The following is a 27619-nucleotide window of genomic DNA, read 5'->3' as shown; positions in this document are numbered from 1 at the left end:
AAAACTATAAATCATAAAATAAATATGAATTATTTTTAAAACAAATTTAAAAAAAGCTTTGAATATGAATTGATATTATTATAAGTAGTATTCGTTAGAATATTATTGTTGACACTTTGTAATAAATAATCAAACCAATTATTGTCTAGTTTCATGTACTTTGTAAATAAAAAAGGTTTACTTTCCTTTACATTAGGATTATTTTTAAATAAAAAAATAATAATGAATAAATTTTGTTACTCTAACTCTAATGGAACATTTTCAACATTCTGTAAGTAATAAAGAAACCACCAAAAATGTTTAAACATGCAATAAATACAGCTAAACATCCAACAATAGTAACAGCAATAAAATAGAAAAGATCAGTTGATGGATCAATTAATGAAATATTTGTAATTCCTCCAACAGCAATAATACCAGAAATAGCATTAGTAACAGACATTAAAGGAGTATGAAGTGCACTTGTAACATTCCAAATAACATAATATCCAACAATAATAGCAAGTACAAAAGACATAAATGCGGTAACAAACATTTCAGGCATAAATAACATAAATATAATAAGAAGAATTATAGCAATAAAAGCAATAATCTTTCCAATAGAGAAAGTTTTTTTATTTTCTTCATTATTTAAAAGAGAAGGAGGAATAATATTATTTTCAACTTTCTTTAATTGTGTATTTTGATTAACAACTTGAATTTGAGGTGCTGGCCATAATTTTTGTCCTGAAGAACAAATAACCATTTGTCTAACAATTGGTTCTTCAAGTTTAATAGTAAAATCAATTGCTTTTTTACAAATTAAATTTAAGAAATTAAAAATATTTTGAGAATATAATTGAGATGCTTGTGGTGACATTTTAACTGTATAATCAGTTTGTCCAATAATAATAATTTTATTATCATAAAGATATGTTTCACCACTATGAGTTAATTCACAATTTCCTCCATTACCAGCTGCTAAATCAACAATAACTGATCCTATTTTCATTGAATCAACCATATCTTGAGTAATTAAAATTGGTGATTTCTTTCCTGGAACATTTGCTGTTGTAATAACAATATCTGTTTCTGGTAATAATTGTCTAAATAATGCATATTCTGCATCAATAAGTCTTTGTGATGCAGCATTTGCATATCCAAATTTATTTTCTGCATCTTCATCTACATTTACTGTACAAAATTCTGCTCCAACTGATTCTGCTTGTTCTTTTGCTGCTTTTCTAGTATCAAATGCTTTAACTTGTGCTCCAAGTGCTTTAGCTGTAGAAATAGCTGCAAGTCCTGCAACTCCAACTCCAATAACAAGTACATTAGCTGGTTGTGATTTACCAGCTGCAGTAACTTGTCCCATAAGTAATCTACCAAATTTATTTGATGCTTCAATAACACATCTATATCCTGCAAGATTATTTTGTGATGATAATGCATCCATACATTGTGCTTTAGATAATCTTGGTACACAATCCATTGAAATAACATTAATTCCTTTTTTAACTGCAAGATCAAGTAATTTTAAATTTTTTGCTGGATAAAAAAATGAAATTAATGTTTGTCCTTGTCTCATTTTATTAATTTCTTCTTCTGTTGGTGGATTTACTTTACAAATAATATTTGATTTTTCATATAATTCTTCTGTTGTTTCAGCAATACGACATCCAACACTTCTATAATTTTCATCAGTACATGATGATAATAAACCTGCTCCTGATTCTATATAAATACCATATCCTCTTGTTCTAAGTTGTTTACAAACTGATGGAACCATAGCAACCATTTTTTCTGGTATATTTTCTTTTGGAATACCAATAAATAAATCTTCAGGATCAATTTTCATTGGAATTGCTTCTTGATGACCAGCTAATAAATTAGTCTTTTCAGATGCATTGATATCATCATTACTCAAAACAATATCACCAATTAATCTTTTTAGTTCAGAATTTAATTCTTCAAATCCTTTTTTACAATCACTTAAGAACATTCTTGTATTAGAATAGAAAAATAATGGATTATCTACTGCTGCATATCCTTGATTAAGAGATCTTTTATTAACTACACAAATTTTAGCTTTATAAACATCAATAATTGGCATTCCAGCTAATGGTGATGTTGGATCAGTTTCTGCTATTGGATTAACTGTATCATTTGCTCCAACAACAATTGCAACATCAAAATCTTCTAAATTTTCTATTTCTTCCATTGCAAATACAATTTTATATGGAACATTAGCTTCTGCAAGTAATACATTCATATGTCCTGGTAATCTTCCTGCAACTGGATGAATAATAAATTTTACTTCTTTTCCTGCTTTAATTAATTCTTCTGCAAGATTAGCAACTACGTGTTGTGCTTTTGCAACTGCCATTCCATATCCTGGAACAATTGCAATATTATGTGCTTCCATTAAAATTTTTGCAAGTTCTGGTGTTTGAATTGGATTGATTTCTTTAGGTCCTTCATCTTCTTGTTTTTTTGTTTTATTTGTTGTTGCTCCAAATCCTCCAAAAATAACTGACATAAATGATCTATTCATAGCTTTACACATAATATATGATAAAATAGCTCCTGATGATCCAATTAATGCTCCTCCAACAATCATAGCATAATTATTTAATAAAAATCCTGATGCTGCTGTAGCCCATCCTGAATATGAATTTAACATTGAAACTACAACTGGCATATCAGCTCCTCCAATAGCCATAACCATATGCCATCCAATAAAGAATGAAATTATAGTAACAATAACAAGAATACTAGCATTAAAATAAACACTATACTTTTGAATATCAGTAATAGAAACGGTGTCTCCAAAAACAGGAATGTCATTCATTACAATAACTTCGCTAGCAATATATGGAATGCATAATAAACATCCTAAAATAACTAATACTGCATTTAAAAAATGTCTAAAATTTCCTCCAATAATAAGCGGTTTAGATCTAATGATTCCTTGTAATTTTCCAAATGCAACAATAGATCCTGTAAATGTCATTCCTCCTATAAATATTCCTAATACTGTTTCAAGTCCAATCATAATTAAATACATTATATTGGCTTCTTCCTTTTCTTCATCTGTTTTGAACTGATGGACTTGTTGGTAAGACGAAGCGTCTTTAATCCAATGTGCAAAACCAACAAAAACAGCAGCAAGTCCTACAAATGAATGAAATCCTGCTACTAACTGTGGCATTTGAACCATTTCTACTCTTGATGCAATAAAAATACCAATACATGCTGCTGGAATCAAACAAGATAAATACCCAATAAGTAAATAAAGAATTTCATTTCTATCAAGTGCGTCAGGTGAGGTAGATGCGTTAAGAAAGTCATAACACTTTGAAATTATTGCAGCAATAAAAGCAACGCACATTCCAATAATTCCATAAATGTTTCCCATTTTAGCACTTATCTGTGTTGATAATCCTCTCAAGGCAAGAATAAAACAAAGTGAAACAATAATATTCCCAACTGAAACAAAGTTGGTAAGGAATTTCATATAATTGAAAGTAAAATGGTCATCTGGATTAGAACTAGTAAACAATAGAAGTGACATAAAAATCTGATTATTAAGATAACTCAATCTTTTTATTTACTTTTCTTTAGAAAAGAATCTAGAAGAATCGAAAATAAATGTGTAGAAGTAACTCTTACTTTCATTGGTTTGTTTCTTTCTTAAAAATCTAATATAAAAAATAGTTTTGTTTCATTGTTTCTCTTTGAAGTTTTTCTTTTGTTCTTTATTAAAGAACTTTAAAAAGTTTTATTCTTTTAATATTTAGAAAACATCAAGTTTCAACTTTTATTGACATTTGTTTTATCTTTTAATACATTTCAAGTAATAATTCTTTAATTTGTTAATTCAAATATGATTTTACCAACTTTAATTTTTCATAAATATTTTGTTTCATTAAATTTTTTGAATTTGTTTTTTTTCTAAGAACATTGTTACATTGTTTTATATAAATTTTTATTAAAGACAAATTCTTGGATAAGACTAAATAACATATTAAGTTTCGTTGAATTGTCTCTAACTTATCTTATTTATTAAGAGAGGTCTTGTAACAAAGAATTCTAAAAAGATAGTAGTACTTAATGAATAATTCATTTTACTTAATAATTAATAAATTCAAATATACTGTTCTAAATGAATAAATTTTAGTTCACTATAAATTTGGAGTGAATAAAATACTCAACTCCATTTATTGAAAATTTATTGAAATTTCAAATTATTTCACTAAAAAAATTAGTTTTTTTTTTTTTTTTTTCAAGTTAATTTCAACTTCTTTTTACAAAATCTTTTTTAATATTATTTAGAAAAACATTTTTTTTTACAACAAAAAGGGACTTCAATTGATATTATTTAGAACTCTAAAATTGATTATAACTGAAGATGGGTGGTAGTTCAAGCAAGCAAAAAACAAGTGTAAATAAAGCCATTATCGTTGAAGAAAATATAACAGAAATTGACATTAACGAAAGGTTCGATAAAGAAGTAAAATTTATTCAAATAGAAATCAACAAATTGGAAAATAAATTCAATGAATTTCAAACTTTAATGAATATACAAAAACAAAAAGAAGAAAATACCAATAAAATCCTTGAAAAGCGAGGTATAGAGTTGTATGAATATTATATGAAATTAATACTTACTATAGACCAATACGTTGGACTAGAAGAAACTCGTAGAAAAAAAAGGAAAAGTTATGTTATTTTTATTCAAAAACGACTAGATTTAGTAGAGCAACTACAAAACCAACTAAGAGATAAACAAACAAATCAATCAGAAAGTTAAAATTGATTTTATTAACAAATATATGAAATCTTAGCTTGTTCTGGTGTCTCACAGTTTTTCTTAATGCTTTTTTTAGAATCCCTCTTTTTATTTCTTAATTATTAAAAATTTAACAAAATTAATTTTGTGTTGAATGATTTATTTTTAAATTTTGGAAGTTTTAAAAAGATATTTTTATTTATCACTATTATTTTATTTTTTATTGGTTCAAATAATATGAATGGTTGATACTTAACAGTGATTGTTAATTTAATTCTTATTCATAAAGCTTTTTTTTATATTGCATCTCTAATAATATATTAAGGATTGATAGAGTACCGAGATATCTTTAACTTTTTTATTTCATATTGATGTTATAAATGTTATTAGCTTGTTTAATTATTCTATTAATTATCTCAACAATTTTACAACATTATATTATTTTTATAAATTACTTAAATAAGAAATAGAATTAAGTTACAGAATATGTGTTACAATATTATTAAGTGCTATGAATAAATAATAATAAAAAATAATTTCTATCCAATACCATCTTAATAAAATTATATGAATTAATAGAATTAAATCTAAACCAATAAGAATATATAATTAATTGTTAAAATAATAAAATAAATACAGTGTTTGACTAAAAGAACAGACGTTGAATCTATAATTAACGTATTATATAAAATAATTATATTTAAATATTTAAATAATCATTTAAAATATGGTCGGGGATGGATCAGAATCAATAAATAATTAAATTTGTAAAATATATTATTTATTAATAATTTCAAGAATTATATACTTGATGATAACAAATAAAATGTGATGATTTTGATATGATTATAGTATATCATAACGATTTAATTCTTGTTAATTTTCATATAAGAATATAGAATATATATTATCAAAGTATAAATAATAAGAAATGCAACTATTGATAACATTATAATTATAATATAAAAATTATATCTCATTAATATATTAAAATACACGTAAATAAAGCGTATTTCAAGCTATGATAATATTTTGTTTGAATGAACTTTAATTAGATATTTTTAAATGAAATTAAAATAATATATATTAAACTCTTAAACAATTGACCATGTTTCATAAAGTCTATTATGATATATAATAATTAATATTTTCGTTCATCTAGTATATGCTTATATAACTATTTAATCTCTTTTACATTACTTTTAATTCTTTATTATAACCATTATATAATACTTTTTAATTAATTATTATTCGTACTTCTTTTGTTATATTTGTTTCATCTATAAATTATTTGTTTCATCCTATTCTTTTTATTCCCTTTTATTGAAATTTTAATATATCTTTTAATATATTGTTGTTATCCCTTTCATATAAAATTAATAAAATACATTTAAATTAAATCCAAAAATCATTCGTTTTGTTTTATTAGAAAAAAAAAGAAAAAATATATAATATCTTATTTATGAATAATAGAACTATCATAAGTAAATAAAATAAAAATTATAAATTAAATTTAGATCATGTGTTTAATTTTTTTAATAATAGAAGGGCTTTAAAAATGTTGAATCAAAAATAGTTTGTTTGTTATCTTCTATTAAAACAGTGTAACCATTTGAAAGGGAGTATTTTAATAAAATTCTATAAAAAATTTAAAAAATTACTTTAAAGAATAATACTTATTAGAATAATACTTATTAGAATGATACTCATTTAAATATTCTTTAATATCTAATGATTTTGTAAATAACATCAATACATATAATTTAACTTATCGTTATTCTATTTTTTATTCTGACATACTTAAATATTTTCTTACTCAATTCATTTATATTATATTAAATAACAAAATTACAAAGAACAATACAACTAAAGAATAAATATTATCAACAACTAAAATAAACGATAGCCCATGACAAAATCTTCTCATTTTAACTTATTTATTCAATAAATGTTAAAACAGTATACACTCATTTATAAACTTCAAAGAAACAGATAGAATATGAACACACTAGTGATATATTTTTAATTTGTATTGAAAAAATAAAGAAACAACACGTTTTATTTGTGAAATATGTTTGGTCATAAAAAATAATATGAAAAAACCAAAAGCTTTTTTGAAGAGTTACCAATTCATAGACATCAAGTCAATAAAAAGAGAAATCAAATATAAAGTTGATTTATACTTCATCAAAAAAAAAAAAAAAAAAATAAATTATCTTCTTTTGTTTGTTATTTATTATAACAAATGAAAGCTAGTTAATTTTATTCTAAATATGAAGCAACTCTAACACTATTTAGTTGTTCTTTTATTTATATTTCAACTAAAACGTTTATTCTATTGTTCATAAACTAAACTCCTTTATATTTTCTTTATTTAATATTATCTTTAACTCTTACTCTCTCCTTATAAATGTTATCATTTGGTTTTAACTTTTTATGTTATTTTAGTATAATTTCTATTAAAACCATTCTATGTTGTATTACACAAGAACTTTCTTAATAACCTAATAAGTTAAACTGTTAAGGATAATGAAAAAATATTTAGTTTCATTTATAGGATATATTTTTAATGAATGGAGGAAATGTTATAATCATTTAAAAAAAATCTATAACGAGTTAATGAAAAACATAACTAAATATGAACTTGAAAAAAGGAAAGTTATTTGAAGTTAAAATAGTTATAATAATTTCTTTATATTAAATAGTATTAAACTTAAGAAAGTACTTCCGATTTATAATATTTTAAAATATAGGCTTATATATTATAAAGTGATATTAAAATAAATCAAATTATTAATATAAAAATTATACAAGAATAAAAGTAATTCCTAAATATATCTAACTAACAAAAACAATTTTTAATATAATAAAAATAATACAAAAAGAATTTCACTACAATACTTATTATTTAATAAAAAAAATTACTATTAATTCTTCATATAAAATTATTTTTTTATTAGTAGATTTTTTTCATAAATAATAACCATTAATAAAAACCATAATTTTATTAGATATATTTTTCACTTTATGATAATATAATTTATCTTTTTAAGAATAGAAATGATGATAATGTGGTCCGTGTTTCTGAAAACTGAAGAAACTATAACCACTTCTGATTCTTTTTACTAACAAATTCAAAGAATTTTCAAATTAACTAAAAACTTTAAAATATTTTAATTTCAATAATAAATTATAAAAAATAAATAATAAAAATGTTCAAATGAAATTAATTCTTTGGTTTTTTTACGATATAATTATATCCAATAAATTCAAAATTTTTTTGCCAACAATGTTCACGGATAATAAGTAATTTTTGAATATCATCACAAGTTACATTCACTCCACTTTTATTCTTTTCAATAAGAGTCTCATAATTTTCTAATTCTTTGAGCAATACTTTCTTCTCAAGATCAACATGACTATGGAATCTATTTAACTCTCTTTTCTTATAGAAGTCGTCTACAGAATTATCAAAAGAGGAACTCTCTAATTGGTTAATATATTCATTAATATCTTCGTATAATGTCATTACTTCTTTCTTTGTTTGAGTAATGAAACTTTTTGTTATTATTTTTCCATTTGAATTACTTGTTAATGACGAAGGTGAAAAAGTAAAGAACTTAGGTGATGGGGTGTATTTGACTAAAGGAGTAGGAGAAGAAGAAGAAGTATCACTTTCTTCAGTTGGACAAATTTCAGTATCTTTAAATTGGTGAAGTATTTTTTCTATAAAATCATTAATTGCTTCAAAAACTCCTTTCTTTTTATGAACAAGCATTGGTTTAAAATAAACGTTATTAATGTTTTGATGAATTTTTTTAAGTTCTTCATATCTCATTGATAAATCTAAATCTTCTTTGTAATCTTTTACAATCAAAATATGAGTTGCAATCTTTGAAAACAACGTCATCCAATCACGTGCAGCATCAAAACTACTTTCTATATCTTTATTTGTCATTAAAATTATTCCATCAACATGTTCTTTAATTAGTGTTAGATTTCTTCCTAACTTATACTAATTTATTAAGTCATTACTCATGCCTTGACCTACTTTTATCAAAGTATTATTAACAAACTTCTGAAAATGGAATATCCCAATATATCACTGATCTATCATTAACACTGGAACGATAAATATTAATACCAACTGTATGAATATAATTTGATGAAAATGTATTACCAACAAGTACTTTACACAACGTTGATTTAAATGTTTTATCTCCTCCTACAACAAGAATTTTTAAAGCTTTTGGATAATTCATTTCTTTAAAGATAATTTTTTAGTTCATTTTTTGTTTTTCTATTTCCTTAAAAAAAAAGAAAATTAAAAAGTTTTGTGGTGGTTCTAAATAAAGAGTTCATAGTTTTATCTCTAAATTTAAGGAGTAAAAGAAGAGAATTGACAACATGGTATTAAAGTTTAATTTATGATGACACAGCTGGTTGTTCTGAACGGAGAAGACAACAAGACCTCATTCCTAGATGAAAAAGTATCAAAAATATTTAAAACAAAACCCAAAAAATTAGAAGGTTGGTTCATTTTTTGGGATTGGCTTTTTTTAATTTTTGTTATTAAGAAATCAAAAATAAAACTAAAAAAAACAAAATAAAACCTAATAAAGGGGGTAGAAGAACTGATAATTCTTGTTCTTCAGGTTAATGTCAAAGGAAGATGCAACTAAACCTGCTGTTTCTGGAAGTAATTCATACAATATGGCAAACAAAACGAAAGCACTCAAAATATTATCTAAATATATCAAAGAGTCAGATATATTAGATATGATAGGAGAAGGTCTTGCAATCAAGTACAAAGAAGACAATGAAAAATTTAACTTCCACCTTCGACAGATTTTAGCTGGTCTTCGTAAAAACAAAAAGTTAGTAGATAGTCTTTGTTCTAAAAAAATTACTCCAAATGAATTAATTGAAATGTCACCAGATGATATGGCAGATGAAACTGTTAAAGAAATTAAAGAAAGGATTATTAAAGATGAAGAAGATAAAAAGAAGCCAATTGATATTTCTAAAATTCCAGATAGTAATGAATTTAAATGTAGTAAATGTGGTAGTAGAAAAATTCAAGAAACGCTAGCACAAACACGATCTGCTGATGAACCTATGACTCGATTCTTAACATGTGCTAGTTGTGGTTTTTTCTGGAAAATGAGTTGTTAATTGATTTTTTCTATTGGAAATAAGTGTTAATTTTAAATAATTGTTTAGTTTTTTTCTTCAAAAACACAAAATCTTAAAAATAATTTTATGTCAACTCAATCTCATAGTCCCCGTCCTAGTTTTTCAGATATTTTCTTTTCATCAGAATCTGGTACAGATGGAGAGGTCTTAAATAAGGGAATGCCTCCTTTATGTTTTCTAATTGAAAGTATCCATTTAAAGGGTGGATTAGAACATTTAGGTACTATTTATTTTATATTAAGATATTATTCAGGAAGGTCTCAACTCAAAGAAAATTTAATAAAAGGAATTCCCATAACTATATTTAATATTACTAATCCTCATATTTGTTTATACTTCCATACAAAAACAACTAAAATTGGATATGTTACTATCAATTTGGATGAATTTGATAGAATTGTAATTAATAGAAGATTTCAAATTCTTTTTAATTCATCGTTTCATGCAACAACTCCAATGGCACTTCAGTCAACAATTCGTCTTTCATTTAATAGTATTTCTACAATTCAATTGATTCAAAATTCTTTTATTCCATTTAATATAGGAAATACATTAGAAAAATATAATAGACCAGATATTGAGGTTAAATTAATTCGCGTAGGAGATGTTTTCTTTTCTGAATGTCAAAGTAATTTATTGAAAAAGCCTTTACCTTTATTATTACCAAATTTTACTCAAAATGATACTGAGATCGAGATCTTTCACAACAATCTCAATCCTCAAAATCGGTTATTTAAGATTATTGAGAAGATTGAACCTCATGACTTATTGAGTTATGAGTTAGTCAGTATCCCACCAACAGAAAATAATAAAATTGTTCTTGATAATTTCCTTTCTTGTATCAATTGGAAAGAGTTATTAATCAATAAACGTAAAACTTCATTCCAAATTATGGACTTTGACGAAAAAGGTCGAGTTGTTATTAAACAAGAAGAAACTTTTCCAGGGTATTTCGTTAGAATAAACTCAAAGAAAAAAATGGTTAAACTTTGGTTGACAAATGAATCAATGTTTGATTGGGCTTTGGTACATGTAGATAAAAAAGATATGCATTACTATATTTCGTTATATGCTAATCCCCTTCAAAAACACATTAAAACCCAATTTAATGATTATGAGTTTAGTACCAGTATGGTACTTAAAGTACCACTGGATGTTGTGTCTATTCATTCGTTGACTTTTTTCCTGTATGAACTTCAACCTTTCAATTCATCATTGACAACAATGAAATCACTATTCCCGTTGTTCTAATTATATTCTTTTGTATTAATTTCTTTTTTTGGACTAATATAACAAAACAAATAAAAGTCATAAGAAGACTAAAAAACCCTAATTCCAAAAATAGAACTTAAAAATAGGAAAAAGTAAATAATAAAACTATATAAATACATTTATTTTTAAGAAATGAAAAAAACAAAAGGAGAACGTCAAGAGAAAAAAAGAAATTTGTTCTAAGTAATAAGAAGGATATAAAAAGGAAATGAACTCAATTTAAACAAATTGATTAAACAAAAGAAAGGATGGAAAGTACTCAATCAAAGATAATTATTACTAAAAAACCTGCTCTTGAGGTTGTAGAACCTCCACAAGCTAAGTTCTTGTTAGTTGCATTTCTTGTTATTGTCATTATTGCATTTTCAAATATAGTCATTATGACTGCTCATTGAACAAGAGTTAAATAGAACGATTTTAATTAATACTTTTTTATTAATAAATTAAGGTTAAATATTTTATTAATTAATAAACTAAGCAAGTTCAGGAAATAGTAGTTTTAATTGATAAACTAACAAATCATTATTATAATTTTTAATATATTCTTGTATTTTAGTAGAAGGTATTTCAATAGAGTATTGATTTGCTATTTGCAATGCCATTGATATATTATTATTCATTAAATATAAATCAACTAATTTTGAATAATTTTTCATTCTTTTTAACATATCCAATCCACAATAATATAAACATGGTATCGAACTGTATTGTTGAACTAATATTATTGCAATTGAATTATTATCTGGTATTACTTTATATTGTAATAATTGAGTTAAAACAAATTCTTTTCTTTGTTGAATTAATCCATTTACAAGAGCAATATATAGATCTTCAGGGATTTGAAGAACTCTTTGTGTAGCACAAGTAATCATTTTCATATAAAGTTCTTCATTGATTTCATCATTTAATTTTGATTGTTTAATGCAATCAAAAATTTCAGTCATAGTAATGGCTTGATTACAATGTCTTGACCCAATAGCCTCAATAATTTTTTGAAGGTCAAATTTAATTTGTTTACAATTTAAACTATTTAAACTGTTTTGAAAACAAGACATAACTGCTTGTTCATTATTTTTAATTTTTAATTCTTTTTCTATTACACTTTCTTCCATATTTCCTTATTAAAGATCTTTTTTTTTTAAGTTTTATTTTAAAAAGAAGATAATTGAAAATCAAATTCAAATTAAAAGGAATCTAAAAAGAATGTTGGGAAAACAAAGTAAGCTAAAACCATAACAATTCCACAAGTAATGGTATGGAAAATAAATGCGATATTAACTAATTCATGTTCTGTTTTTGGTCCAACTATAAAGAGAATTAAATTTAATAATGTATGATGTGAAGTAACACACTCCAATTTATGAGTTTCTTTATTTAATTTTGGTAATCTATGTCTTGGACAATAAATAAATCCAAAAAGTTGTGGAATAGAAACAAAGAAATTAATAAATTCAGGGAAGAATAAACAAAACATTAAACGGTCGTAGCCTCCAATTATTGAAGCTACTCCTAATACTCCACCTGAAAAATAAGTAAATGAATCTCCAACAAATACTTTACTTGGAAATTTATTATAATAAAACAGTACTATTGTAACAAATAAAAATGGAATAAGAAGATATAATGATAATAAAGAAGCTTTGTATTGTTCTGATGAAATTGTTGTTAACAAAATAATAATATTATGAAGAATTGAATAAACTGAAATAATGATACATTGTCCAGACTCTAACCCATTAACTCCTGCAAACATATTAATTGAATTCGTAAAGAATACTGATAAACAAATTAATCCAAAAAGATAAATAATTGATAAATTTATTCCAAATAATGTACAACTTCCAGGATAGATAATTACAATTAACATTGAGGAACAAAATGATAAAATCAATTTATATCTCCATCTAATATCAAGAAAATCATCAATCAATCCAATAATAAAATTAAATAAAATTACTAATAATGATATAATATAATTAGGAGTTGATATTAATGATGAAAATAACATAGTAATAAACATAAATACTATGCCACATACTAATCCCATTGATTCTGGTATTTTGTCTTGAGTACCTTTATTAATGTCAAGTCCAAATAATCCTTTTTGAATACACTTATTTCCCATATGTGGAATTAAATAATAACATGCTATCCCACCAACAAAAGAAAATCCAATAAGTATTCCACAATTAATTAAATCATTAAAACTTTCTTTAAAAGGAAGAAGACATGTTAAGATAATTAATCCAAATACACCACAATAAAATGCGTCTAACTTCATTTTAAAATTTAATTCAATAATTTTTTTAAGTTTTTATTTAGGTTTTTTAAAGGGTTTAATTTTGTATTAAAAACAAAATAATATGAATGGAAATAATTCATTTAATCTTCTATTGAATCTGTTTCCATTTCCATAACAACAGTACTTTCTTGATTTATTTGTTGTTGTTGTTTTAATAACAATTTCTTTAATTTGTTTGTTATTTCATGATTCATCTTTCCAACTATTTGAGTTAAATCAAGAATAACTTTTTTGTTCATTTGAACAACTGAAAGAACAGATGCAAGACATTCTAATGGCCATTCATTAAATAAATAATCAACTTCTAATAAAGGTTCTTTAAATAATTTCTTTTGGTTGCATTCAACAGCAAGATCATCAATAATAGATTCCATTTTTCCTTTATTTTCTCCAATTTCATTATTAAATAAGAAGTAAAATTCACATTGAATACCAAATAATTCAAATAGTTTTTGTTCATCTTTATTATTTATTTTTGAAATTGAGTATAATAAGTCAAATAATTCAATATATCCAAATGAATTATTAATTTCATTATTAATTTTATTCCATAATAACAAATAATTTAATATATGTAAAATTATTAAACTCTCTTCTGTAATTTCTTGTATTCCTTCAATCCTATTTTTTAATTTAATAATTCTTTCTCTTAGCAATGGTAATGGATCTACTTTAATATAATGATATAATATTATTAACCCTTTTAGCCCATCTATATTAACTGATTCATCATCCATTTCATCATCTAAAATACTATTACAAATAATTCTACAATCTTCTTGAATAATTCCAGATATAATTTGTTGAATTTCTGGATGTTGAGTTGTATTCATTTCACTTAATAATTCAAAATAATTATAAATCATATCATATCCACTTTCTCTAATATTAATACTTACTTCTTTTAAAAACTCCTTTAAATTATTTAAATTACCTTCTGTTTTTAGTGATTCTTTTTCAATATATTTACATATTCTTAATAACCAGTTTATATTATTCTCTTCTTTTGTTGATACTTCATACATTTCTTTTAAATGATGACAAATTGCTTCACTAACTTCTAAGAAATTGTCAATCTCTTTCTTTTTATCGCTTGCACTTAATTTTACCATTACTTCATCTCCAGTTAATTGTCTTCTTGCACCTCTCATTACCATACTATATAATATTCCAAATAATACATTTTCATGTCCTTCATAAAGAGCTGAATCTTCTTTATCAAATAATGCCAATGACTCACTTCCAGTAATAAATTTAATTAGTAACTCAATATTTTCATTGAACTCTTCAAATTCTGGAATAAGATATTCTAATGAAAAATAACTAAAATTTGGAAGGTCTGTTTCTTTTTCCACAATTTCAATAATTAATCTAATAATAATTACTATTTTTAATTTTTTTTTATCTTTTATTACAAATTTCCTTTCTCCTTTTATAAATTTATCGACATGTCTCTCAAGGAATGACGCAATATATATCGCTGCCTCTTTTCTAATTTTTGCATTTTTATCACATAGCATTCTATACATTTCTTTTCTTTCTTTTTCTTTGATTAATCCCCATTCATCTAATTTACTACATAATTCAATACTTATTTTACTTACTTCAATATCTTCATCTAGTCTCATTTCTATTATCCTTTCTTTTAAACTTTTTCCCATTTCAATGTATATATCTGATGGACTATTATTATTATTAAATTCTTCATATATTTGTTTAATAACACTCTTTCTAACAGTGGGGTCATCATCATATAATAAATTATCAATAATTTTCTTTTTCTCTTCATACTCATCTTCAAAACTATTTAATATAGTCTCACATACTATTCTTCTTATATCTCTTGAGACATCATAAACTCGTGGTAATAAAATAACTTTCCTTAAATGATTTAATAACTTTTCTAAATGAATTTGTGCTTTTTCTATTCTTTCTATCTCTTGTTTTTTATCTTTTTTTCTTCCTTTTTTAATAATTGTTAATTGATTTTCTAATTCTTTTTGTGTGATAATATAATTTTCATATATTACTTGAGTAATAGTTATTATTCCATATCGTATATTTCTAATTTCATTTGGACTTAATCCAGCAAGTATTTCATGTATTAATTTAATGCTTTTTCCATATTCTTTTCTTTCTTCTATTGACCCTTCTTTAATAATGCCACAAACAACTTTCCAAACTCCTTTCCATAATCTTTTTAATATTTGTGTAACATTTAAATTATTTGTAACTAAATCGTCATTGTCAATTCTATCCCCAATATCTTTAAACCTCTTTTCTTCAAGATATTCATCTGTAAAAATATTTTCTGTTTTGTCAATAGGAAGTCCAATAACTCCAAGAGTTAATTCAATAATTATTTGATAATTTTCTTTAAAATTATCTGAAACTCTTCTTACTGTATCACTCCATTTAGAAACGCTGATAAGGTCTTTGTACATATCTTCTAATGTAAATGTCACTTCTTTAGATTCTTCTTTGGCTTCACTTGACATTTCTTTAAATAAAAATTAATTGAGTTTTTTTCTTTTTTTTTGATTAAAAATTGTACTTTAATAATTATTATAGTTTTTAATTAAGTTTTTTCTTTTCTTTTTCAGAATTAAAAAATGATATGTTGATAAGCAAGAAATAGGAACTCACAATATTAATATTTGTGTTGATGGCAGAAGATAAACAAATAGAAAAAAGAAGATTAAGAAAACCATTGAAAGGATTAAAAAAGTGTATTGACTTTGATGAAAGTGTTATTTCTATTGAAGAGTATAGAGATAAAATTAATCCATATACTTATAATCAATATGAAGAAATAAAGAATGATATATTAAAAAAATATAAAAAAACAACTTTATTAGCACCATTTAATATTATAGACTATAGAACAGAAGAAAAGAAGAAAAATATTAAAAGAGTATTTAGTGAAGTTCATACTCTTAAACAAAAAGACAAAACTAATAAAGAGATAATTACTCAATTCGTTCATCATTATCAAGGAAATTCTAGTTATACAGAATTTCAAATGACTATGTACTTAAATGAAAATGGAGAATTTAAGTGGTTGCCAAAACACCAATCTTATTTTCTTTCAGTAGTAAAAGGGTTTTCGTTTCAATTAGTTGTTGTAAATGAAATCATTGAATGTATTAGTGTTTTTACACAAGACTGTATTTGTAGCGTTATCAACCCAACTAATTTGTATATTACCTTTAATATTAATAACCCCTCAAATCAACTTAAATGCCTTTGGACTGTTTGTTTCTTTCATTCCTATTCTTCTTTTTAAAATACTCTATTCATTTTTATAGTTTAAATCTTCCAATGACCTCAATAAAATTAAGACTTTGTTCATTTTTTAGCTTTTTGGGTTATCTTTTTTCCTAAGTCTTTAAAATTCATTGCCTTTACTTGAGTTAATCACTATAATAATTTACTTTTTCGGTTATCTTCTTTTTTTAATTTTAAGTGATTACTGGTCGTTCTATTGTTCATTTTATGATTTTTCATTCCAGTTTCTTTGTTTCTATTATTTGTCTTTTCATTTTTATACTTTCCATGTTATTACAATAAGAATTTTGTAATATATTCTTTAAATTCATCTTTTATATCCATGTGTTTTTCTTTTGTAGTTTTTTCTCCTCTAACAAGGGTATAGGTGATAATACACTAACACATCTCTATCTGTTCTATTCTTTTGAATCATCATTATAATAATTATAATTATAATAATAATGATAAATTACATTATACTCGAAAAGAAAAGAAAGAACAACAGAAAACAACAACAATATTTAAAATTTCACAATCAAATATCAAATTCATATCACTTGGAGATGGAATAATAACAAATAAAAAAGAAATAGAAATAGGAGAAGGAGAAGAAATTGAAGTAAATAAAGAAATTAGAGAATTAATATGTATTGGAAATGAGAAGAAAGAAAAAAAGAAAATACAAATAAGTAGTAAAGAAGAAAATGAAAAATATTCAATTAGAACAAACCCAAATATCATTACAATTGAAGGAGGATATGCATGTGAATTTGAAATATTCATTACAATCAAATGTACTACTAAAATTAAAGAACAAATAATGATAATTAGTAAAACACTTAATAAAACACAAGAAGAAATAATTAAAAGTATTTCAATTAAAGGAGAAACACAAATATCAACACGACTTGATCCCGATGAAATAAAAGAAGAACATAAAATAGGAGAAGAAACATTTGGAATTGTATATATAGGAGAATTTAGAGGAAATCAAGTAGCAATTAAGAAAATGAAACAAATTGAAGAAAATAAAAATAAAATGAAAGAATTTGAGAAAGAAGTAATGATGTTAGATAAATTTCGAAGTGAGTATATTATTCATTTTTATGGAGTATTTATTCCTAATAAAATATGTATGATAACAGAATATGCAAAATATGGATCAATACAAGATTTAATTAATAAAATAACAAACACAGAAATACCAAATAAAATAAGAATTAAATTCATGCTAGATGGAGCAAAAGGAATTTCATATCTTCATTCAAATGGAATACTACATCGAGATATTAAACCAGATAATTTTCATGTTATAACAATTGATGATAATATTGGAATTAATTGTAAATTAACAGATTTTGGAAGTTCAAGAAACATTAATATGATGATGACAAATATGACATTCACAATTGATAATGAACATCAAAATATAATACACATAAAATATTAAATCATTAACATTATAAAATAACATCCGATATATATTCATATTCAATAACAATGTTATGTGTTAATTTTATTGGTAAATAACAATAAGATATTGTATAAAAAAATAATAGAAAATGAAGGAGGTTTAAAAAAAAAACATTCAAACAAAAAGTCATAAAGAAATAACAGAACAATACAATTAATAATTGGGATGAAACAATAATGAAATGTTTTATTCATTTCTGATATTAAATATGTTCTTAGATTCATTTAAACGAGGAGATAATTTAATAGTATAAGCTAAAGCAACAAACCAAGCATTAGCATCTAAAGGATTATCAAAGACAAGAGTAACTTGCATATCAGACAAAGGAGAAGTAAAAGAAATAGAAGGTCCAAATGAAGGATTTGCACCATAAGAAACAATAGCATCTTCTGTAACCATAAATACACATTGAACTTGGAACATATCATCTTTAAAATCATCAACAGTTCCATAGTCATTAATTAATTTATAAACATTTAATAATTGTTTTCTTTTAATTTTATGATTATGATGTTTTATAACTTGAGTTTCTATAAGAACATCATTAAATAAAAAGAAATATGCACTATTTACTCCATTTGGTGATTCCATATCAAGATATTTACAATAACCACTAACAATAAATCTTCTACAAGATTTATTCATATCATATAACCCAGTAATTATTTTTAGAACAGTATTATACTTTTCTCTTTCTTCTTCATATAATTTTTTTTCATTTATCCATGCAGCAACATCCAATATCAATTGATAACATTCAACTAATTTATCAGTATCAGGGGATAATGGTGGTGAATTTTTTAACATATCTTTAATTAATAACACATATCTAGGTATTCTTTGAATTGGCATAATTAAATAAGATTGAATTCTTTGAATAACAATTCCTTGATGATTTTCTTCATATTTTTTTCTACTTTCTTCTATAATATTTATTGCAGTTGAATGTTTAACTAATTCATTTACTAATCTTAAATTTGAATTATATTCAACAATATAAGGACAAGTAGATTTTACAAAATGAAAGAAATATCTTAATAAATCAGAAATAATTGGAATATCATCTCCTGCTTGATCAATTCTATCTGTTAATTTTTTATAAAAAAGAGTATGTAATTTAAGAAGTTGTTCAATTTGAATATTCATTTTTCTTACTGATTTATTATATTTACTTTCATTTAATGGTTTTAAATAACAATTTAATAAAATATCTAATGATTGAACATGAGTTTCTTCTGTGAACCATAATTCCATTAATGTATTTTTATAATTTTCAAATTGATTTTGTTCTTTTTCATTTAATTTATTAAAATATTCTTTTTGATTACTAAATCCAGTTATTTGAATATGTTTTATTTTTTCTTCATTTTTCATTTCTTTTTCTTCAATTTCTTCTCCTTTAAATTCAACAATTTGAATATTCTTTTTATTAACTTTTCCTCTTTTCTTTTTATCTTTTTCTTCAATAGTTATTTCTTTTACAATAATTCCTTGATGTTGTTCAATAAATTCTGTTTTTCTTTTATTAACCATTGCATTAATTTCTTTCATTTGTTCAAATGGATTATCATCTCCATTTCTAATATCTAATACTAGTGCTTCTTTATATCCTTTAATAGGAAATCCAACAGTAATTCTATTTCTTTCTAAATATTTTCTTAATTTATTATCATCTCCAGAAATTAATATATCAAGATCTTCTTTATCAACATAAGTATGTGTTAATCCATCATTTTGTTCCATTCCTAAATCATCACTAAATGTTTCTGTTTCTTCATTATCATCAGTAATTGTATCTTTTCCTTTTTGAATTCTAACAAATTGACTTTCATCTTCATTTTTTCTTACTCTATCACTATTTTCTCTTCTTAAAAATAAACTCCTTTTTAGTCTATTTGGTTGCATTGTTTTTCTTCTACTACCTTCATCTTCTTCTCTTGGAGTATGTTGTGCACTTTTTGTTTCATTATCAACTAAATTAACCTTTCCTAATGCCACATCTTCAAAAATATCTATGGCAAAGTCACGTTTTGCTTCTTTCAATCTTTGAAGATCTAATTCACTACGTTGAACCATAAGTGGTTTTGGAGTAATTTCTTCAGGAGTACGAATAAGGATTTTGTCTTTATCTAATTGACCTTCTTTAACTTTTGTGGTTTTACCAACTTTTTCTTTTGAATCTTTTTTAGAATGAAGGGATGTTTCTGGATGTGTACTAACAACAATAGGATATTCATTTAGTTTTGAAACAACTTCAAAATTTTCTTTGACACCATTTGTTTCAATTGAATCAGTTTTTAATTCATCATTTGGAGGAACTTTCAATGGGATTCCATCTGATGAACTAGCTGAATTACTTAATGAAATAGAATGCTCTTCTTCTTCACGTAGTGTTCTATTTAAATCATAAGATGATGGAACAACAAGTGATTGATGAGAACCAGTACTATTATTAATATCATCTACATTTAAACAAAATTGTGTTTTAAATAACACTGAATGTCGTTGTTCTACTTTTTTCTTTGATGGTCGTTGTGGTTTCATTGCTTTCGTTGTAGGTGATAATGAATGTTTTGAGCGTTGTGGTGTTTTAGTATGTTCTGGAAAAGGAAATGATTTTCTTTCTTCTGAAGCTAGTTTAGGTTCAAGAACTTTATCAGGTGATTGTATAGATGATACTCCCAAACTCATTTTCAGAGAGATTATTGTCTGAAAAGAAAACAGTTCATCGTATTTTTATTATTTTTATTATAATTTAATTACAAATTTATCATTCCTCTTTTTCTCTTATATTTTGTTTTTCCTGATTAATAACATTTTTAATCTATATTAAAAAAAATTAATAACAATATAATTTCTTAATTAATAATAAAAATATTATTGGTTTTAGAAAAAGAAAAGAGACAAGTCCACTCTATTTTAATGATGAATTTTTCTTTTATCAAATCAATTTAATTGTATTTTGGCAGTTGTTTTGAATTAGTTTATTAAATAATAAAAAAAAAAGATGAATAAAATAAATTTATATAACTTATTAATTATTGTTATAACTTTGATACTTCTCCCATAAATGATTCAAGTTCATCATATTTAGGTTCTATAATACGTTTCAACTCTTGACCATTATGATAAAGAATAAATGTAGGTACATGAACTATTTGATATATTTTTTTCAATTCTGGTGCTTTATCAATGTCAATGTCAAGATAAGTTGTTGATGGTGCTTCTGTAATAAGTTTTCTGTATAATGGTCTGACATTAATACAATCTTTACACCATGTAGCATGGAATTGTACGACAGCAACTCCAGTTGCTATTTTTTCTTTAAGTTCTTCAAGGTTTGTAGTATTAAGTGGTAGAGTCATTTGACTAACTTTGAGTTTATTCTCAGTTTAAATATCATAAAAAAGAGAGGAACTTTTCATCTAACATACAATCTACACAAAGATTTATTTTATTTTTTTTTTTTTTAATGATAAGATTTGATTTCTGAAAAGAAAGAAAGAAAAAAAAAAATAATAAAAATATGAATATGAAAGTTTTGAATTAATAATTAAACAAGAAAGAATGTTTTAATGTAAATAAACAAGACAAAGTAATTATTAAACACAAGGTTATTTACTATAACATAACAGTTATATTTGTTGGTTGTCTTGGAGTTCCTTTTGGAGACATAGAAAAAGATCCATGTCTTGGGTTTGATTTTGGAGGTCTTAATGGTGCGTTTGCTATTTTTTTAATTGGGGTCATTACCATTTTTCTTGAAGGTTGAATTTGAGGGGCACAATCAATTGGTGGTAATTCTTCATCTCCTTGAATTATTTTATTTTCTTCTATTTCAAAAGAACTAATACTTCTACTTCTACTTCTTGGAGGTACTTCTCTAATATTAACAATAGATGGTAAATCATTTTCTGATTCATCTTCATTACTATTTATATTTTTTGTTGGTAAACCACATTTTAATGGTTTAAAATGAAATGGATTAATATGAAGAACATTTAATACAATTCCATTATTTAATGCTTTAATAAAGGTTTGATAATATCTATCAACATTAAAATTTTGAGATTGAAGATATTGTTGAGACATTGGACGATTAAATATAGTTTCAATAATATTATCCATAGACATTGATATTTCAATTTTTCTTGACAATATATTACTTGTCCAATCAAATCCTCTTTGTTGTGTTTTAGAAAACATTAAAGGATGTTGTGCTGCTTGTTCTGGAGTCATTCTTTGTGTTGGATCTATAATAAAGATTTTTTGAAGAAAATCACATAAACGAACTCTATAAATATCATCATTAGTTTTTTTTTCACCATTTCTATGCATTATTATTCCACTACAAAATTCTTGTAATGAACGATAACGATGATATCTCTTATTTTCAATAAATGGAACTCCATTTATTTGAGAATATTCTTGTGGTGTTAATAAAACATATTCCCAACTACCAAAATTATTAAGTATTTTCTTAAAAAATTTTGTAGTTTTACTTCCTTTATCAAGTATTTGTGTTGGTGGCATTCCAACCATTTCAATGATTTTAACTAATTGATTATATTCATTTTCACCTGGAAAAATTGGAATACCAAGAAGTAATTCTGCAATAACACAACCAAAAGACCACATATCAATTGAACATGAATATGGTAACCCTAAAATAATTTCTGGTGCTCTATAATGTCTTGATTGAATATATGTATAAAGAGTACTTCCTTCAAAACAAGCACTTCCTAAATCTATTACTTTAATAGTTGATCTATTATCAATTAATAAAATATTTTCTGGTTTTAAATCACAATGAATAATTGATTCTCTTTTTAATGTAAAAAGAGCTTGAAGAATTTGATGACCAATAGTTTGAGTAAAAGAAATTCCCATTCCTTTATTTTTATTTGTTCTTAATACGTCATATAAATTCATTCCTAATAACTCAAATACAATACATATATGTCTATTAAATAAAAAATGGTCTAATATTTTAACTATATGTTTATCATTATTTTGATTATGTAAATTTGCTGCATGTAACATAGCAATTTCAAGCATTCCTTGTCTAAAATAACATGGTTTATTTTTTAATACTTTAATTGCAACAATTTGATGATTATAAAGATTTTCACATTTTAATACTTGTCCAAAAGTTCCTTTTCCTAATGATGAAATAATCCTATATGTTGAATTTTTATTAAAAGCACATGAATTCCCTTCTTTAGAATATGCTGATCCAATTAATCCATCTGCATATGCAATATATTCATATCCTTCATTATCAAATCCATTATTATGTGTTGGAATTGATGGAAATGTTAATGGTCTTTTAATTGTTGGAAGAATAAGTTGTGGATTTGTTTCTTTTAAAACCTCACAATATCTAATAGTTGCCATTTCACAAATTCCACTTTTTTTAGTATTCTTAAAAGTGGTATATCTAACAGGTTTGAACATTTTGTTATAATAATTCTTTTTATTATTGAGAATTCTCTTTTAATCACTTCCTTTCACTTTAACACAACCCTCGTCTTTTCTTCTTCCTCTTTTTGCTTCAAAAAAAAAATAAAAATAAAAAATAATATTACCAAAAACGAAAAAAAAAAAAACCCTTAAATTTCTTTTTCTTATTTGAAAACTCTGATATTTGATTTTTCTTCTAGTTTTTCTTTTTTCTTGATTTATTCTTTTCTAGACTTATACTCTTATTTCTTTCTTATTATTCATATCACACTACTTTCTCATGAAATCTTTTCTCTATTTCTTGATGTTAATTTTTTATTACTTAATTAAATTATTCTCTTTTCTTTTTCCTCTTCTTTTAGTTTTTAGTTTCTTCTTTTTTTTTTTCTCTTTGAGTTTTATTTTAGAGTTCATTAAAAACTATTTTCTTTTCCCGTTTTCTTCCATTATTTTTCTCATCTTTTCTCCTTATTCATAATTTTGAGGGTTTCTTTTAGATTCGTATTTTAATATTTTATTTTCAGATTTCATAATTAAAAGATGGTATTATTCTAGTTTGGAAGAATTAAAATATATAATTTGTTTTTTACCAGGGTTAGTTGTATGTTTCATAGAAATCTTTCGATGTTCTTTTTTTTTTTTAAAACTATTTCTTCCATTTAACTTTTCAAAAATAGAAAACCGTTATCAAAAACATAATTTAAATATGATATATATAACATTATACTATAAAACAATAACACAATCCAAAGTTCAGCATCTTTAAGGAGGTGCTGAAGGTAAAGGTCCATAGTATTGGACATATTTACCACACGATAAAGCATAGTAACTACAATCACTACTTCCTTGTTCAAAAGGATGATTTAAATTGAAACTTTTACTTGAAGAAAGTTGTGAATCTGATTGAAGATTAATGAATTGTTTTGGTTTGAATTTAGATGCTTCATTTTTATCAATATGTAATCCAAATGAATTAGGATTAAATTGTTGAGTTGAATATAGTGTTGGTGTAGATTCATCCATAACTTTTAATGCAATCCCATTTTGACCATTTTGAAATGAAGGATAATATTGTTGAATTCCTTTAAATGTTTCTAATTTAACATGAATTCTTCCTTGAACACTTAGTTTTAACCAAACATCTCCATTAATTGGCATTTTTAAAGGAAGTTGACATGTTCCAAGAAAGTCATCAGTTTTAAATCTGTCCCAATCATAAACTTCAAATTTTATATTTGGTAAATTATGTGAGTCTATGTAAATCGAAGTCTTCTTTCCAATGTGGGTTTAATGTTTTTTCTGAATGGTTGTTTGATGAATTTCTTTTCCTACTGTTACCTTAACATAAGGGTCTGCTTGTTTTGAAAAAAAATCAGCTGGCATAAGATTTTCTGCTTCAATCACTAAAACTCTCAATTGCAACATTGTAACAGAAGTTGAATTTTAGTTTTTTAGTTTCACTTCTTCTTTTCTTTTTTTTTTTGAACCTGAAAATAAAATTTAAAAACAAAAATAGACAAAGAGGGATTATATTTGAATTTTTTATTCATTTTTATTTTTGTTTTAATAAAAAAGAATAGAAAGAATATGATAGAGTCTTCTCGATGGTATAGTTAGTTTAATTTAGAAGTTGCAGATACTTCTTTTGGATTTTTGGGACTTTATCATCTCTTTCCATTCTTTTTTATTTTCTTTATTTATCTGATTTTACATTAATAAATAACTAAGTATCTTAAACTGTTTTACTTTCTTGTGTGTTTATAAGCTCTTTAATGATTTTATTATTTAATTCGTTGTTTAATTAATCTTTGTCTTTCTTCCTAATTATATATGAGGAATTAAATAATGAGGAAATAGAGAAATGTTATTAAATCATAATACCATTATTAGATATTATAAAACTAATCTTCTTTGATAGTGAAATTGTTATCAAACATGTTGAAATATTATGATCAATAAAATTATTCATCTCCTAATTAATTAATTTGTTTTTAATGAGTTTCTTGCTTTATAAAAAATGTATTACGACTGTGTACTAGTGTTTCAAGTCTTGACTATTCATAACCAACTTAGAAACTTCACTAGTCTCCTTTTTATGAAAGACTGCAATCTACAATTTATTATTGAGTATTATGATTATTTTCATATCATATTAAAATAAGTTATTTCTTTGTTTTACCATTCTCTATTCATTATTTCTTGATAAGTTTTGTTTTGATTATTTAAGCTAATTGTTTTTGATACAAAAGTTCTTTATAAAATAAAGTCCAATAAAATAGTAACCAACTCACATTACTTTAATGAGTTTAAACATAATTCTTATTTGATAACTACAATAAGTAACCAAAAATTTGTAGAAACGATTTTATTTAAAGAGAAAAATAATACATTATTTAAAAATGAATTATTTAGGTTATCAGCCATCTATTTCTAACAATACAATTTGTAATTTGGTTGTTTGAATTGTTTTCTGAAATAATAGAAAGAATACAAGAAAAGAGTTCGTTCAATGACTTAATTATCAAATATTTGTTTATGTTCCAATTTCTTTTATAGAAACTTAATTCTTTGTTTTATAAAACAATTAGATCCAAACCCTAAAATATATTCTATTACTTTCCTTTTTCAAGTTTAATAAAGAAAGAACAAGAAACAAGTTATTTAAAATTCACAAGGAATGGAAGATGGCATAATCTGTGGGTTCATTGAAGAATTGCAAGAAGACGAAACACCAAATCCAATTATGAATAGAAGTGGTGGATGTGCTAGTTGGTTAGGTAAGAAAGTACCTAATAATGTATGTCCACATTGTCAAAAACCTATGTTATTTATGTTACAATTATATGCACCATTAGAAATGGCACAATCATATCATCGAGTGTTTTATTTATTTCATTGTCCATTTTGTCTAAAATTCACTGTGTTAAGAAATCAATTACCTGAAGGAACTTTATATGACAAAGAAGATTTTTGTGAGAGTATTGTTACCGAAGAACAGTGTGTAATTTGTGGATTTCCTTCTTCAACTCATTGCCCTGACTGTACTACACCATACTGTTGTTCATTACATTGTTTGTATGACAGAGAGGAACATAAATTGAAATGTGGACAAGTATTACAAAGAAAATTAGGAGGAGAAAGAAACAAAGCAAAACCACAAAAAAGTGCATCAGAGTATCTTATTGTCACTGAACCAGAAAATGAATTAGTAGAAAAAGAAGATGTTCAACTAAAAAAAGTAATAGAAACTATGCACCCAGACAATGAAGATTTAGGAATTAAAGAATCTGATTTACAACAAAGTGATCCAGTGTGGATAAAATTTAACACAAAAATTGCCAAAGACCCAAGCCAAGTTTTGAGGTATCAGTTCAATGGCAAACCATTATGGATTAAGTCAAACGATATTCCACAACACCCTCCCTCTTGTCCCCGATGTGGTAAACAGTGTGTTTTTGAATGGCAATTACTTCCACAATTTATTTATGCAACAAATTTAGATATTGAACTAAACATTGATTATGGTACTATTGTAGTATATTCCTGTCCTGATTCGTGTGGTGGTGATGATTATGTTAATGAACCAGTAGTGGTTCAATATTTTGACTGTATTTGAGGGTGTCTGGATAATTATAATTCTTTTTAGTAAATTTTATTATTAAAATATAGTTAAAAAAAAAGAACTTAAAAGATAGAAGAAAAGAATTAATGAGTCATAGATTGTTTGTTGTAGAAGTCTTATTTTAATGTTTTTATTATCATTTAATACACTTCTAATAACCATTTATTTTATTCATAGAAATACTGAAATTACTTTTCCAACTGAAGAAATAGCAAAAACAGTACTTCGAGTTGTTAGTGTAGATAAAGA

The 27619-nt window shown here is 24.3% G+C and overlaps 14 protein-coding genes across 14 annotated transcripts, besides 51 other annotated features; 5 read left to right on the top strand and 9 right to left on the bottom strand.

Moving 5' to 3' along the window:
- Positions 1-5: 5 nt before the first annotated feature.
- Positions 6-55: a sequence feature (AT_rich).
- A 142-nt stretch (positions 56-197) lies between these two features.
- Positions 198-235: a sequence feature (AT_rich).
- Positions 236-247: 12 nt separating this feature from the next.
- EDI_044440 (NAD(P) transhydrogenase subunit alpha, putative) lies at positions 248-3553 on the bottom strand (the record flags this gene model as incomplete). The annotated part of the gene is made up of 1 exon (XM_001737745.1): positions 248-3553. The coding sequence occupies one exon, from the start codon at positions 3551-3553 to the stop codon at positions 248-250; it is 3306 nt and encodes a 1101-aa protein (XP_001737797.1).
- Positions 791-828: a sequence feature (AT_rich).
- Positions 3554-3953: 400 nt separating the features above from the next.
- Positions 3954-3975: a sequence feature (AT_rich).
- Positions 3976-4197: 222 nt separating this feature from the next.
- Positions 4198-4331: a sequence feature (AT_rich).
- A 59-nt stretch (positions 4332-4390) lies between these two features.
- Positions 4391-4792, top strand: EDI_044430 (uncharacterized protein; the record flags this gene model as incomplete). Its single annotated transcript, XM_001737744.1, has 1 exon — positions 4391-4792. One exon carries the CDS (start codon positions 4391-4393, stop codon positions 4790-4792), a length of 402 nt encoding a protein of 133 aa, XP_001737796.1.
- An 84-nt stretch (positions 4793-4876) lies between these two features.
- Positions 4877-4996: a sequence feature (AT_rich).
- Positions 4997-5203: 207 nt separating this feature from the next.
- Positions 5204-5234: a sequence feature (AT_rich).
- A 51-nt stretch (positions 5235-5285) lies between these two features.
- Positions 5286-5310: a sequence feature (AT_rich).
- Positions 5311-5325: 15 nt separating this feature from the next.
- Positions 5326-5407: a sequence feature (AT_rich).
- Positions 5408-5450: 43 nt separating this feature from the next.
- Positions 5451-5500: a sequence feature (AT_rich).
- A 21-nt stretch (positions 5501-5521) lies between these two features.
- Positions 5522-5565: a sequence feature (AT_rich).
- Positions 5566-5719: 154 nt separating this feature from the next.
- Positions 5720-5766: a sequence feature (AT_rich).
- Positions 5767-5817: 51 nt separating this feature from the next.
- Positions 5818-5862: a sequence feature (AT_rich).
- Positions 5863-5901: 39 nt separating this feature from the next.
- Positions 5902-5922: a sequence feature (AT_rich).
- A 70-nt stretch (positions 5923-5992) lies between these two features.
- Positions 5993-6023: a sequence feature (AT_rich).
- Positions 6024-6089: 66 nt separating this feature from the next.
- Positions 6090-6124: a sequence feature (AT_rich).
- A 15-nt stretch (positions 6125-6139) lies between these two features.
- Positions 6140-6287: a sequence feature (AT_rich).
- Positions 6288-6394: 107 nt separating this feature from the next.
- Positions 6395-6461: a sequence feature (AT_rich).
- A 133-nt stretch (positions 6462-6594) lies between these two features.
- Positions 6595-6622: a sequence feature (AT_rich).
- Positions 6623-6960: 338 nt separating this feature from the next.
- Positions 6961-6987: a sequence feature (AT_rich).
- A 453-nt stretch (positions 6988-7440) lies between these two features.
- Positions 7441-7483: a sequence feature (AT_rich).
- An 18-nt stretch (positions 7484-7501) lies between these two features.
- Positions 7502-7792: a sequence feature (AT_rich).
- A 126-nt stretch (positions 7793-7918) lies between these two features.
- Positions 7919-7985: a sequence feature (AT_rich).
- Positions 7986-7997: 12 nt separating this feature from the next.
- EDI_044420 (uncharacterized protein) lies at positions 7998-9033 on the bottom strand (the record flags this gene model as incomplete). The annotated part of the gene is made up of 2 exons (XM_001737743.1): positions 7998-8786; positions 8848-9033. The coding sequence occupies 2 exons, from the start codon at positions 9031-9033 to the stop codon at positions 7998-8000; spliced, it is 975 nt and encodes a 324-aa protein (XP_001737795.1).
- A 321-nt stretch (positions 9034-9354) lies between these two features.
- Positions 9355-9392: a microsatellite.
- Positions 9393-9430: 38 nt separating this feature from the next.
- Positions 9431-9946, top strand: EDI_044410 (transcription elongation factor S-II, putative; the record flags this gene model as incomplete). Its single annotated transcript, XM_001737742.1, has 1 exon — positions 9431-9946. One exon carries the CDS (start codon positions 9431-9433, stop codon positions 9944-9946), a length of 516 nt encoding a protein of 171 aa, XP_001737794.1.
- An 87-nt stretch (positions 9947-10033) lies between these two features.
- On the top strand, positions 10034-11218 carry EDI_044400 (uncharacterized protein; the record flags this gene model as incomplete). Its single annotated transcript, XM_001737741.1, has 1 exon — positions 10034-11218. One exon carries the CDS (start codon positions 10034-10036, stop codon positions 11216-11218), a length of 1185 nt encoding a protein of 394 aa, XP_001737793.1.
- Positions 11219-11332: 114 nt separating this feature from the next.
- Positions 11333-11368: a sequence feature (AT_rich).
- A 288-nt stretch (positions 11369-11656) lies between these two features.
- Positions 11657-11716: a microsatellite.
- Positions 11713-12351, bottom strand: EDI_044390 (uncharacterized protein; the record flags this gene model as incomplete). The annotated part of the gene is made up of 1 exon (XM_001737740.1): positions 11713-12351. One exon carries the CDS (start codon positions 12349-12351, stop codon positions 11713-11715), a length of 639 nt encoding a protein of 212 aa, XP_001737792.1.
- Positions 11761-11783: a sequence feature (AT_rich).
- Positions 11844-11892: a sequence feature (AT_rich).
- Positions 12352-12422: 71 nt separating the features above from the next.
- EDI_044380 (glucosaminephosphotransferase, putative) lies at positions 12423-13520 on the bottom strand (the record flags this gene model as incomplete). The annotated part of the gene is made up of 1 exon (XM_001737739.1): positions 12423-13520. The coding sequence occupies one exon, from the start codon at positions 13518-13520 to the stop codon at positions 12423-12425; it is 1098 nt and encodes a 365-aa protein (XP_001737791.1).
- Positions 13173-13261: a microsatellite.
- Positions 13519-13560: a sequence feature (AT_rich).
- Positions 13561-13621: 61 nt separating this feature from the next.
- Positions 13622-16039, bottom strand: EDI_044370 (uncharacterized protein; the record flags this gene model as incomplete). The annotated part of the gene is made up of 1 exon (XM_001737738.1): positions 13622-16039. One exon carries the CDS (start codon positions 16037-16039, stop codon positions 13622-13624), a length of 2418 nt encoding a protein of 805 aa, XP_001737790.1.
- Positions 14062-14129: a sequence feature (AT_rich).
- Positions 14903-14955: a sequence feature (AT_rich).
- Positions 15461-15511: a microsatellite.
- A 3-nt stretch (positions 16040-16042) lies between the features above and the next one.
- Positions 16043-16123: a sequence feature (AT_rich).
- Positions 16124-16206: 83 nt separating this feature from the next.
- EDI_044360 (protein serine/threonine kinase, putative) lies at positions 16207-18261 on the top strand (the record flags this gene model as incomplete). The annotated part of the gene is made up of 2 exons (XM_001737737.1): positions 16207-16794; positions 17305-18261. The coding sequence occupies 2 exons, from the start codon at positions 16207-16209 to the stop codon at positions 18259-18261; spliced, it is 1545 nt and encodes a 514-aa protein (XP_001737789.1).
- Positions 16364-16387: a sequence feature (AT_rich).
- Positions 17249-17279: a microsatellite.
- Positions 17379-17522: a microsatellite.
- A 210-nt stretch (positions 18262-18471) lies between the features above and the next one.
- EDI_044350 (Rho/RAC guanine nucleotide exchange factor, putative) lies at positions 18472-20976 on the bottom strand (the record flags this gene model as incomplete). The annotated part of the gene is made up of 1 exon (XM_001737736.1): positions 18472-20976. One exon carries the CDS (start codon positions 20974-20976, stop codon positions 18472-18474), a length of 2505 nt encoding a protein of 834 aa, XP_001737788.1.
- Positions 18742-18788: a sequence feature (AT_rich).
- Positions 19545-19601: a sequence feature (AT_rich).
- A 40-nt stretch (positions 20977-21016) lies between the features above and the next one.
- Positions 21017-21056: a sequence feature (AT_rich).
- Positions 21057-21091: 35 nt separating this feature from the next.
- Positions 21092-21167: a sequence feature (AT_rich).
- A 101-nt stretch (positions 21168-21268) lies between these two features.
- Positions 21269-21328: a sequence feature (AT_rich).
- Position 21329: 1 nt separating this feature from the next.
- On the bottom strand, positions 21330-21650 carry EDI_044340 (thioredoxin H-type, putative; the record flags this gene model as incomplete). The annotated part of the gene is made up of 1 exon (XM_001737735.1): positions 21330-21650. One exon carries the CDS (start codon positions 21648-21650, stop codon positions 21330-21332), a length of 321 nt encoding a protein of 106 aa, XP_001737787.1.
- Positions 21651-21732: 82 nt separating this feature from the next.
- Positions 21733-21759: a sequence feature (AT_rich).
- Positions 21760-21790: 31 nt separating this feature from the next.
- Positions 21791-21843: a sequence feature (AT_rich).
- Positions 21844-21906: 63 nt separating this feature from the next.
- Positions 21907-23742, bottom strand: EDI_044330 (serine/threonine protein kinase prp4, putative; the record flags this gene model as incomplete). The annotated part of the gene is made up of 1 exon (XM_001737734.1): positions 21907-23742. One exon carries the CDS (start codon positions 23740-23742, stop codon positions 21907-21909), a length of 1836 nt encoding a protein of 611 aa, XP_001737786.1.
- A 99-nt stretch (positions 23743-23841) lies between these two features.
- Positions 23842-23894: a microsatellite.
- Positions 23895-24079: 185 nt separating this feature from the next.
- Positions 24080-24153: a microsatellite.
- Positions 24080-24214: a microsatellite.
- Positions 24088-24271: a microsatellite.
- A 239-nt stretch (positions 24272-24510) lies between these two features.
- EDI_044320 (uncharacterized protein) lies at positions 24511-25173 on the bottom strand (the record flags this gene model as incomplete). The annotated part of the gene is made up of 2 exons (XM_001737733.1): positions 24511-25017; positions 25081-25173. The coding sequence occupies 2 exons, from the start codon at positions 25171-25173 to the stop codon at positions 24511-24513; spliced, it is 600 nt and encodes a 199-aa protein (XP_001737785.1).
- Positions 25174-25274: 101 nt separating this feature from the next.
- Positions 25275-25322: a sequence feature (AT_rich).
- Positions 25323-26110: 788 nt separating this feature from the next.
- Positions 26111-26159: a sequence feature (AT_rich).
- A 266-nt stretch (positions 26160-26425) lies between these two features.
- Positions 26426-27364, top strand: EDI_044310 (programmed cell death protein, putative; the record flags this gene model as incomplete). The annotated part of the gene is made up of 1 exon (XM_001737732.1): positions 26426-27364. The coding sequence occupies one exon, from the start codon at positions 26426-26428 to the stop codon at positions 27362-27364; it is 939 nt and encodes a 312-aa protein (XP_001737784.1).
- A 10-nt stretch (positions 27365-27374) lies between these two features.
- Positions 27375-27428: a sequence feature (AT_rich).
- The last annotated feature ends 191 nt before the right edge of the window (positions 27429-27619 follow it).

The sequence above is a fragment of the Entamoeba dispar genome, genomic scaffold (assembly GCF_000209125.1).
Source record: "Entamoeba dispar SAW760 scf_1105229460813 genomic scaffold, whole genome shotgun sequence".
In the NCBI taxonomy this organism is placed as follows: domain Eukaryota; phylum Evosea; order Mastigamoebida; family Endamoebidae; genus Entamoeba; species Entamoeba dispar.
This window is presented reverse-complemented; position numbering and strand designations above follow the sequence as displayed.